The sequence below is a fragment of the Penicillium cataractarum genome (assembly GCF_028827025.1).
Source record: "Penicillium cataractarum strain IBT 29864 chromosome Unknown utg000005l, whole genome shotgun sequence".
Lineage (NCBI taxonomy): Eukaryota > Fungi > Ascomycota > Eurotiomycetes > Eurotiales > Aspergillaceae > Penicillium > Penicillium cataractarum.
In genome coordinates, this window is record NW_026622741.1 from 3,216,205 (window position 1) to 3,227,925 (window position 11,721).

General features: G+C 49.9%; 3 protein-coding genes across 3 annotated transcripts; 2 read left to right on the forward strand and 1 right to left on the reverse strand.

Annotated features, from left to right (window-relative positions):
* Positions 1–2: 2 nt before the first annotated feature.
* Positions 3–1,529, reverse strand: N7496_006846 (integral membrane protein TmpA; the record flags this gene model as incomplete). The annotated part of the gene is made up of 1 exon (XM_056699775.1): positions 3–1,529. The coding sequence occupies one exon, from the start codon at positions 1,527–1,529 to the stop codon at positions 3–5; it is 1,527 nt and encodes a 508-aa protein (XP_056555188.1).
* Positions 1,530–4,627: 3,098 nt separating this feature from the next.
* afeA (adenylate-forming enzyme AfeA) lies at positions 4,628–6,589 on the forward strand (the record flags this gene model as incomplete). Its single annotated transcript, XM_056699776.1, has 3 exons — positions 4,628–4,876; positions 4,982–6,111; positions 6,184–6,589. The coding sequence occupies 3 exons, from the start codon at positions 4,628–4,630 to the stop codon at positions 6,587–6,589; spliced, it is 1,785 nt and encodes a 594-aa protein (XP_056555189.1).
* A 1,951-nt stretch (positions 6,590–8,540) lies between these two features.
* Positions 8,541–11,448, forward strand: N7496_006848 (potassium transporter; the record flags this gene model as incomplete). Its single annotated transcript, XM_056699777.1, has 11 exons — positions 8,541–8,753; positions 8,812–8,837; positions 8,906–9,140; positions 9,199–9,373; positions 9,434–9,479; positions 9,538–9,706; positions 9,774–9,940; positions 9,994–10,045; positions 10,107–10,262; positions 10,311–10,457; positions 10,516–11,448. The coding sequence occupies 11 exons, from the start codon at positions 8,541–8,543 to the stop codon at positions 11,446–11,448; spliced, it is 2,319 nt and encodes a 772-aa protein (XP_056555190.1).
* Between the last annotated feature and the right edge of the window lie 273 nt (positions 11,449–11,721).

Consider the following 11,721-nt stretch of genomic DNA (forward strand, 5'->3'; position numbering starts at 1 on the left):
GCTCAAGAGTCGAAAATTGGACCGAATGCTGGAACCCCGCGCGCTTCGAGTTCATACACGATTCGGCGAGTCAGTCCAGGGTTACTGATCACGCACACTGCTTCGGCATCGAATTCTGCGACCAGTCGCTGCACGATTGGGACCATATCAACTCGTCCCATCTGATCGGTATCCATGATGATTGGATTGTTGTCCATCCGGTGGACGAGGTCAATCACCCCCTGCCCGTAAGTCTTGAGCGGAGCGCGAGTCTGCCAGAGAACACGCAGCTCGGGGCGATTATCATCACCCAGGAAGGACAGACAGGGGCCAATACCTGATCCCGTCGTCACCACGATCACCTTCTTGAACACGCGCATGGAGTATGCAAAGCCATAGAGGAGCACGCCGCGTTTCCAGAAATGGGTGGGCGGGTTCTTGATCGTGTCGCTCGTCCAGTCACCAGCCTTGGACACCAGACATGAGAAGCTCGGCTTGCCACGTGTGCCCGCTGGACTGGGGTCGGGGAAGGTGGCAAAGCCATGCCAATCCCGCAGAGGGTGCTTGGCTAGTTGGGTGCCCTTGCCAAAGGTGGTGACGGCATGGTCGAAGTGCAGACGCACCGCATGGGTAGACAGGACCTCTGCGCGGACAGGGACCTTTCGCAACATTAACCATGGCTGAACGATAGCAGCTACCGTCAAGACCAAAAACCAGAATGCAGGCAACTTGACGAGGAACAGACCCAAGTTCTGCCCCTGCGCCTGGCTGATCTCATGGGCGAAGACCAACAACAAGGCAACAAACAAGCTCACAATAAGCCACCCCAAGAAACGGTGGGTGAGTTCGAAATAATCATGTCGCTTCATACGGAACGTGGGGTGAGCCACGACTATGATGGCTAGCAACAGCACGAGGATGATGTAAGCTAAGGCCACCGGAGCAGCTGAAAAGCTGACGGCCGTTGCAGCGCTAACGGACGGAGGCGTCCAATACTGACGCGACATAACTCCGACGAACCCTACGTACCAAATTAGGGCTGCAACGCCGCACCCGCTATGTACGCCACCATAGTGGTAGACCTTGGAGGCGATGCGGCGCAATACAAACGGCGCTGACCTCGGCACGGACAGGACAATGCGGAAGATGCCGTTGACAACGAGTGGCTGCCGGGCCAATCCACATGCAAGCAAATTGGCGGCGGTGGCATTGACCAAAGCGAGGAGCTTCTGGTTGGACACCATGACCCAAATGAAAACGCCAACGTTCGCGAAGAATACCAGCGTGAAGAGACGCCGATAGAGTGTGAGGATGGCATACCGCAAGGATGCAAATCGCTTTGGATCAGCACTGACGGTCTGTGCCTCAAGGTCGACGGTATGATTTGAGCCCGCATCGACAGATCCCATCTCTTGGAAGAGGACCTTCTCGAATACGTTGGCTTGTTCGCCATCAGTGAGGGTCACCTCACTGGGATTCGATGAGTTGGTTACCATCCTTGTCATGGCAGGCTTAGGCAGAGTGATGGGGGGTTTCTCCGAGTCCGACATGGCGTGGAGGTGTTGCAAGAATACAATAATTGAGTTCGAAAGATGACTGAATGCAAGAACGGGCGAGGGATTGGCAATTTGACTAGGACAAGACCTCATGGAAGATCACAAGCAGGCCAGCATGTGGATCATGAAGGTGCAGCAATGAACGGAAACGAATGATGAAAGGATTCTAGTACTCGGCCCAACGAACAGGCGTGTGCTAGTGAGCGAGCCGGTGGATAGTGGAGATGCTGTCCAGCTGTGATATCCTCCCCAGTCATAGGCTGAGAAAATGAGGAGAAGATGATGATGGGGAAATGCTCTCCTGGGACTTGACGCTTCGGTTTCTCCGTCTCTGGCGGTCCTATCATCTTTATCACTATCCCAGTCGCTTCCTTTGTCCCGTCTCATTCTACATCCTGAATCCCTTTCAGACGCCCCTGCAATACTCTCTTTCGATTCCGGTCGAAATCGGATCAGATGCAGAAAGCGTAATATTCAGTCACCGGACGATCATCCTCAGATGCTTCACAAACCCCTCTCAATGGCTCCTCCCCTTGCGGATAGTGTGCATCCTGGCTTCCAAAGTTCAACAGTTGTATGACACCATCATGCCGGCTCACATCCCGCATCAACTAGCGGGAATGGGCCATTGCCAATGAATGCGCATGTTGGACCTCCTCTACCGTCCCTCAGCTCACCCTTGACCCCCGGACGAACGGCCCTGATGTCCGGATGGGGTTATAATGGGACCCGCTATGTCTAGGATAGTGTCGAATGTGGGCACTATCCTCAAGAGGCATGGAATAGACGGGATGGACCGGAATGAGAAACCATGTCAACAAGGCTCCATCGTTCGCCCAACGAGATGTAACCCAATCACGACTCCTGCTCTATCTGATCATTGACTGAGGGCCAGGCCTCAACGGACAACTTGCTTTATTGCCATGCAAGTTGCCACCAGTATCTCGTTCCTACATGGTCCTGTTGCATATAAGCGACCCTCGCGAGAAGTGGCTAATGCATGATGACCCAATAATGTCCATGGCAAGGCTTCATTGCCTGGACGATCCCGGTCACAATGAACAAGCCCCGCCGGGCGAAGCCAAATCCCTGGGAGCGGGGGTTGGTTGTTCTCGTCAAAGGAAATTACTAAAAATGACCATTATCAAAGCAAATCTGATACAATGAGGTTATCAGTGCCTTCGTCACCGAGGCTGTTTCCGCCCTCCTCATGTGCCTCGCATCCCTGCAATGCAAGTTACTTTTTTTTCTTTTTCTCCTGCGCGGTGCGGTAGATCCTTGCAGCGGGGGGAAACTCGGCACCCTTCCAGATTCAATGCGACCAGACCCAATTTCATGGGAAACAGGGCGTAAATCCCAGGAAACGCAGTGGACCTTGTGCTACACCACGAGCCTGGAAGGGGGGCGCATTGCATCCGTTGTGGCGCATCCTTATCGCTAGTTGATCCAGATCTGAGCAGAGAAAAACAGACTTTTGTCTCATTCTCAGCTGGCATTTGGGATTGTCACACGGAATGGAGAACTTCAGGACTTTTGATCTTGAAGATGCCCCACCTCAGGCGGGCCGAAAGCCCTTTGGAATGTCCTGCAACCGATTGAAGGGGGAAGGTAGAAAAAAAGAGATACTATCGGACGGAGCATCGAGGCCCATGAGACCCACGGATCCTGTGGACGGAAGATCAGCCTTTCGTACCCTGGTTGAGACTGTCAAGCTAAACATGACATGAGTGGGGGTTAGAACACATTGATGCGTTTGCATTTGTTCATTGGTGGGAGACGGGACGGGATTACAGCTGTGCACTACATCATCGAGAAAAGCGGTTGGGCCGCACTCTCCCCGGTTCCGCTAACTAACAACAATCCCTGTCTGGCGCCATCCGAACAGCACGGAGCAGCCTCGTCTCGTGGGGAGAGGGGTAATGTCCATTCAACTAGCGGCCAATGGTAGTGGGCGCTGCGAGGGAGGACTGCAGTGAGCGACCGACGTGCCGGTCCTCATGCGGGCTCGCCGCAATTTTTGGATGAGTTTAGGTTATGGGGATTTGCAGGCATGCGATCTGCTGCCTTGTCGATCTGCGATCCTCGATCGGGGCCCCTTCCGCTCGATGGAGACCCATGATGGGTTCCAGTGGTGGTAGTAGTAGTGCTGTAGCACAAAAGTACGTAGTAGTGATTTTCCGATGGCCCGTACACCCGAGGCAAAGCAATGTAGCAACCCTGCTAGTGTCAGAGCCTCGAAGGCCAGCTGTAATCGTACGAGACCAGTGATCCGAGCCTGTGGCTCAGCTGGTGTTCAACAATGCATGCCAGGCGACGATCCGTCGAATCAACGAAGAAAGGGGCCCGTGGCGCGAGTGTTGCGCCACTAGTGTCAAGTCTTGTAGGGTTAGCGCCGAACTACTCTAGTGGAGACCGGACGAACCTGTTCGCGATCGAGTGTGTCCACCCGTCCAATGACACATACACTCGAGAAGGTTGAACTGATTTGCAATATTGACCCAATGGTCCTTGTTGCGATATTGCTGAATCCGGAAATCCGGATATCTCAACCCCATTCTGGAACTGTCTTGATCCTTTTCTTCGCTTGTGATTTCACATTCATGGTCTGATGATCCTGAGAATAATCACCAGCATGATGAGATAGCCGAGGACGGGTTTCCTCGAAAGCCCTTTGACAAATTCTAGAAAGTATAGAGTGGTGGACCAGTCAAAAAGAAACGGCTGACAGTTCCTGCATGAAGGTGATTGGGTGGAACTTTTGGAACTCCCAAGGATGCGCTTATGTCAGCACGAAGTATTCCAAATCAGCCCTCCACCGACTTGTGGCAGGATCGCGCTTGCTTCAGGAAATCAAATTGTGTCAAATTGCTGTCTAATTGGAACTGGGCTCCGCTACAAGTCCCTGGCTAATATAAAACCCCATGGCAGGGATCCCTCTTTGTTGGCCCCCCACTATGTCCGGTGCTGTCTTCCTTTCATCCCGCCTATTCCCTACTTTCGACGGCGACTACTTCTTTTTTCCACATATATAAGACCTTATCGGAGTCCTCCTGAATATTTCTCTATACACAATGGGATACTGGAATCCCAACATGGCCGTACCGGCAGGTACCGCCGCAGATCCATTGCTGCACCAGGATTTATATACAGACCTTTTGACCTTTACATTCTGTGGTCCGACACCCTATAACCCAAACCAGCCACTATTTATCGATGCTGAGGATATTTCTCGTTCCTTTACCGCAACACAATTCCGACAATTAGTCCGGACTTTGATCACTGGTTTTAAGGCGCATAATGTGCGACAGGGAGATTGTGTCCTGCTGCATTTGGGAAATAGTGTAAGTGAGACATCATGCCTATCCGGCCATTCGGACTGGTCGAGAATCAGAAAAGGTCTTCGGAGATTATGCAATGCTGACTCGGCCTGGTTGAATATCGCATAGATCCTGTACCCTGCCCTGTTCTTCGGCATCATCGGCGCCGGAGGTGTCTACATGGGCTCGAATCCTCGCAGCCAGCAACAAGAATTGGACCATATCGTTGGCCTTGCCGAACCCAAATTGATCCTCACAACTCGCGACGCCTTACCAACGGTTAGAGAAGTTGCGACTGCCCGTGGAATTGCCCCAGAACAAATATGCGTAGTCGATGATCGTGCCGTCGACCATTGCGCCCAGTTGTTCCTGTGGTACGAACTGGGATATTCGGCGGGCACGGATTTCTTTGCCAACGCTGGTGGCGATAATGGGCGCAACCTCAATTTTGCCAATATGCTCTGCTATGGTGAAAGTGACTGGATGATGTTCACGGATCCCATGTCGGCGCAAAACACACCAGCTGCCATGTTCTCGACTTCAGGAACGGGAGGTCTGCCCAAGGCGGCCATTCTGTCGCATCATGCCATCGTGTCCCATCATCGATCGATTCAATACGACGTTCCTTACCCCGTCAGCCGCTTGATGTCCCTTCCCATGTTCCATCTCTTTGGCGCATTATGGACTCACCTTTTCCCGGTTCGCTATGGCCACCCGCTCTTTGTCCTGCCGCGCTTTGAGACAAAGCAGTTCCTGGCCACAGTCCATCGATTCCAAATCTCCGAGACGTACTTAGTCCCGGCTATAATCCATACTATCAACCGCTCCCCATTGCCAGTCTCCGACTATCTTGGCTCACTGCGCTACGTGGGTGTAGCGGGAGCTCCCATCGACGGTCCGTCGATGGTGCAGTTCCGAAGTCGTCTCCACCCCATGGCATATGCATGCCAGCTGTGGGGTATGACTGAAGTCGGTGTGACTTTCCAAACCCGCTATGGTCAACATGGAGATCCTGGCAGTATTGGGACTTGCCTGAGAGGATACGAGGTGCGCCTTGTAGACCATGATGGTAATGTTGTACGGAGTGATGAGCGTGCGGGTGAACTCCACGTGCGGGGTCCTGGCTTGCTCTTGGCATACAAGGGCCGCACAGATGCGAAGGATGCTCAGGGCTGGTACCGTACTGGCGATGTGGCTTTCATGAAGCAGGGTCATTACTTTATCGTAGGACGGACCAAAGAACTCATCAAAGTGCGAGGGTAAGCTCTACCTGTCCATTCCACCGGCACTCTATCTCCATCCTGTATCAGATATACTAACTGTCTCTATAGATGGCAGGTTGCTCCAGCTGAGGTTGAAGGTGTCTTGCTCCGGCATCCCGGGATTTCCGATGTAGCTGTCACTGGTGTGAATTTGAAGGACGGTAGTGGCGAAGTACCCCGAGCATTTGTGGTACGGTCGCGCGATCCATCTGTGAGCCGGTTGACGGCGGAAGAAGTATATAACTTCGCCCGTCAACATCTGGCCAGTTACAAATCGCTAGACGGTGGTGTGGTCTTTGTGGAAGAGATTCCCCGTACGGCGAGTGGTAAAATCCAGAGATTCAAGCTCTCGCAGATGAATGACTACAGGGAGATGGTTGCATCATTACTCCAACGCTTCGAAGGCGAAGGCACCTCGGCACTGGCTCGTGCACTACCTACAAGTGCGGACGTTCCACCCGTCGGCGTTGCTTGAAGGTGTGTCGTTGTCTGACGAAACAGTCCAGTGTCAAATTTCTCTCTGCATTTCGGAGGTCTCTGACATTACACTTTTCTCGCGTTGTTCGTTCAATTTTGTTGTCAAGGATCCGGTGTTTGTGGGAATTATCGTTGGTGTTGGGTCTGTGACGGGCGTTTTGAAGACTCAATCCTCTACTTTTGCTATTTCGGGCGGCTTATTGGCAAGCATGGCCGGGTGGGTGCTTTTGTTTTTTGACATGTTCCTTACGATATTTACGCGCACGATTCTATAATCTAGAACTATACCAGCCACCTCGGCGGATCGAATCTCGGCAGTCCTATAAATCAAGAAATACCAGATCAAGTGTCCAAAAGCAAATATTTCATCGGTGTACAACTCATGAATCTATTCCATAACACTACGTATTTTACCCCTCCCTCTAGCCACACAATAACTGCCCAAATTGCCCAATAATACATGCATGAAGAAGGTGGGGACAAAATAAGCAATTATAAGCCCTGGCACACCGCACTCTCACTGACGACGTGCCATCCACGCGGCCCTTGTTCGGGCGCTGATCCGCCGAGATCGAAATCGTGTGTAACCTGAGCCAGGGCCCCGGTTCCTGCATCCAGGATCCAGGATATCCTCACCTGATTGCTTTTCAATTTTCGCGTCATACTCTGGTGGGCAAGTTGTCCAGGTTTTTTTTAACTGATGGATGCCCTTGCGTCTTATCTAGTGGAGAGCGTCGGTGTTGCACAAGGGCGATATTGGCATTCGGAGATTACCTAAGCCAGTGGTCAGCTGGTAGTTGGAGTAGATGCGATCGATCTCGTTCAGAGTTAGCTGGCCCTTGCATTTCAATGCAGCTTAAACTAGGGCTGGTATATTTGTCCCACCGATGCCAATAGTTCTCTCCAGCGCCGAACAAAAGTCCTCTTTCAACTACCAAGACCAGACCGCCTATAGTTAAGCTGAAGCCCATCTTGTTAGGTAACTTCCAAAGGAGGCCCGAAGCTCTTAGTCATAGTCATGCGGGGACTCATTCCTCTTAGGTACAGCTCAGTCTTAGTCCAATGGGTCACCTTTCATCTTTCTAACTCAGTCACAGTTCTGGGCTTGAAATTTCTCGAGTCTTTTATTTAGTTATGGGCTGGCCAATCGGCGACCGACAACCGGTTATCACGTGCTTCCAACCAGGACTCCGCCCACCTACCTAGGCTGGACCCGACCGCTCATCCTGCTTAGTCATATAGCCTTTATGCCTGAGACTTTAGGCAGCTAGAAGGAGTCTATTGTCAAAGCATTTGAGTAAGAACTAAACTCGAATATCTGGTATCATAGATATTGTTGATATGACAATAGAAATGACTTTGCTCCATAAATTTTGAGCGATAAGCCAAAACGTGGCGTCAGCCTCTTCCTCCCCCGCGCGATATGGTTCTGTGGAGGAGATAATTGCCTCGTACATGTGGGATCTCTCCCCGACGATTGATTAAGTATTTCGCAGAGAAACTTAACCAAGTGAACTTTTGCGCTCTTCATGTATCTCAGAGAGCTCTAGGTCTTTGAAAGGTGTAATTTCTACTTTTCAGCAGCCATTTCGATTTTCTTTTTGTCATGGAGGATGGAAAGGGTATCATTTAATGTGGTTTATTCAGTCTAAAGGAAAAGGTCTGAGCTTCCGTATCAAGGAAGTATGTTTGTGTATGCGGCATTTCTCTGGCTCCTCTTATTCACGTTTCCCTAATCTCATACCCTTGCCTAACTTCTCACTCCAATTGGTTCGTTCCCACGTGCATTTTGACATGCTCTACTATAGGCTTTGTGTAGAGATAAGAGATGAAAACCATGAATCCCAAAGGAGCAATTAGTAGCTGAGCTTAAATACTGAGCAGCCCCCGTGTACTTCACAAGGGATTGAACCACCTATAGCAGGACGCAGGACTAGAGAAAAGCCAATATGTCTACCAGCACCGAGGATGAACCTCCAGAAGATCGCATGATGGATATCCATCCTACATCCAGCGCTGGTGGCGTTTTTTCTTCTCGTGCAACCCAACGCAAGGTTCACATCCATGCAAACAGAGCTACAAACACAAAAGAGATGGACCTGGAGGTTGCATCCGTCACGGATTCGCCCGAGATGGAGGAAAGAGACTTTCACAGCAAGCAGGTAACTTGGAATTATCTGCATTCTAGCGTCACGGAGTATACTGATTATCTGAGGATAGGTTTTCAAAGGATGGACTCTAGCATGGTTGGTGTCTCCAATTCCCAGAATCAGCTTATCCGCTCAGTGCTTACTCAATGCTTCATCATACATAGGCTCGCTTATCAGTCACTCGGAGTGATCTATGGCGACATTGGAACAAGCCCTCTATATGTCTACTCGTCTACATTCAGCAGTGAACCTAGCTATGAAGATATCCTCGGCGCAGTGTCATTCGTCATCTGGGCTCTCACCATCATGGTTACCATCAAATATGTTTGCATCGTGCTCAATGCAGATGATGAGGGCGAAGGAGGAACATTTGCTATATACTCTCTCTTGTCAAGATATGTATGTTATGCAGCGATCTCGCTTGAGAACTCCACTGACATGTTCAAATCACGCCTAGGCAAGACTTGTTCGACACGACCCACGCCACACCAATCTCCTCAAAATGCAGCGGTATAACACTAACGACCTGCAAAAACCGAATCGAATGGCTCGTGATATTATGGAGAAAAGCGCAGTCATCAAATGGACGCTCAAGGTCGTCGGTGCATTTGGAGTGTCACTGCTTCTTGCAGGTAAGCAAACGCTATTACCTGGAAATATATAGGTCCACTTCACTAATGTCTATATTTCAGATGGAGTTTTGACCCCTGCGCAGTCTATCCTTGGGGCGATTCAAGGGTGAGCTTTGCTTGACTACCTATGACAAAATAACCCCTCCAAAACTGAATATTTTTAGCATTACTGTCGTGAACCCAAACATCTCTTCCTCCACCGTGGTTGGCGTATCATGTGCAATTCTGGTCCTCATTTTCGTGATTCAACCATTTGGAACCAGCAAGATTGCAAGCGGTTTTGCTCCAATCGTGATATTGTGGATGTTTTTCAATCTCTCGTTTGGAATCTATGTAAGGCGGAAGCAAGACACAATCGAAATCTGAAAGGAAGCGATGCTAATCTCTTACTTTATTCTAGAATCTGGTCATGTATGATGCGTCCGTGCTCAAGGCATTCTCTCCTTACTTCGCGGGCTCGTTCTTGATGCGCAATAAGAAAGACGGATGGTTACAACTAGGAGGAATCTTGCTCGCCTTCACCGGTGTTGAAACCTTGTTCGCAGACTTGGGAGCGTTTAGCCAACGGTACGTGTACGCTTTCGGTACAATAGCCTCGGATTTACTCACAATTCATGCAGGGCAATCCAAATCTCGTGGCTCTTTTTCGTCTATCCATGCCTTCTAATCTCGGTTAGTTCCCACGGTACAACCCACACAGGACGGGAAAAATATTCTAACTGCCCCTTCCTAGTATATCGGCCAAGGCGCTTATATTAGCCGAGTGCCCAGCGCATATGCGAATCCGTTCTATCTCACTGTCCCGCCTGGTATGCTATATCCAAGCCTCGTGGTGGCAATCCTAGCGTGTATTGTGGCAAGCCAGGCCGTTATTACTGGATCTTTCCAGGTATGTGAATCGCCACCTCTACTTGATCAAATATATAACTCCTCTCAGTTGCTTTCCCAAATCATGAAGTTATCCTACTTCCCTCAGGTGAAGGTATACCATACTTCAAAGAAGTTCCACGGGCAAGTGTACATTCCATTAGCCAACTGGCTCATGATGATTGGAAGCATCATTGTGACAGCCGTCTACAACAATGTATGTGCTCATTAACTTCATTTGATATTGAATATTGATCTCACTGACTCTGCTATAGACAACTGCCCTCGGTGAAGCCTACGGAGCATGTGTCATACTCGTCTCGTTTCTCACAACCTGCATGGTAACAGTTGTTGCACTCATTGTATGGAAGCTACCCGTGTATCTGGTTTTTCCCGTGTTCCTTATTTTCGCGCTCTGGGATGGAATGTTCCTCTCAGCCGCCTTGAGCAAGGTTCCACATGGTGCATGGTTCACGCTGATGGTAGCTGTGGTATTAACCTGCATTTTTGTCCTCTGGCGGTATGGAAAGGAGGAGCAATGGAAAGCAGAAGAGTCCGATAACACACCTCTATCCCGGACGACTGCGTTGAGAGAAAACAAACTCGTCCTAAAGGATGGATCGGGAAATTCTACCATTACCCCAATCAGTGGGCTGGGAATATTCTTCGATAAATCCGGCAGCTCGAATAATACACCGACTGTTTTCCTCCACTTCCTACGGAAATTCAGCGCAGTACCTGAGGTGTCCGTGTTCCTTCATCTACGTCCCCTGTCTATGCCCACCGTGGCTCCTGAAGAACGATATTCAGTCACTCGTTGCTACACATACGGCGCCGGTCCGGGCAAGCAAGCCATTCCGAATTGCTACAGACTGATTGTCCGCCATGGATATACGGATGAAATAGTGACACCCGACCTAGGAATTCTTGTTCTCGATCTTGTTCGGGGCTATTTGACCTCTCAAAAGACTTCCAGATCACCAGAGAGTGATACGGAAAGATTGAACACTCTGCATCGAGCTTGGAAGTCTCAGGTCATCTACATCGTGGGAAAGGAGCAATTGAAAATTCCGGCAAAGACTAACTTCCTCCGTCGTGGCTTCCTCTGGGCATTTTTGTGGTTGCGAGATGCTAGCCGAACTAAAGTTCAACATCTGAATGTCGAGACCGACAGGGTGGTTGAGGTTGGCTTTGTGAAGGAAATCTAAAGCTTCTTTCGGCTTTGATCTTTTGGTCAGGAAGGATTCGTTATTTGAAATTAATTAGAAGTCAGACAGATGGTTTCAAGTTTTCACTAAGACGTGGATGCTAAAGTGCCACAAGTTGGCTAATTACCTTCCTTGGCTGAAGAGATTATCGATTCTGCTCATGCCATAACATGGCGGGGCTTATCCAGCTACATTCAATTAAAGCACCCTATATCCTTTCTCTTCCAAGAATAGGTCATCACTGAAAATTTTCTTCTTCGTGATCTGCTCACT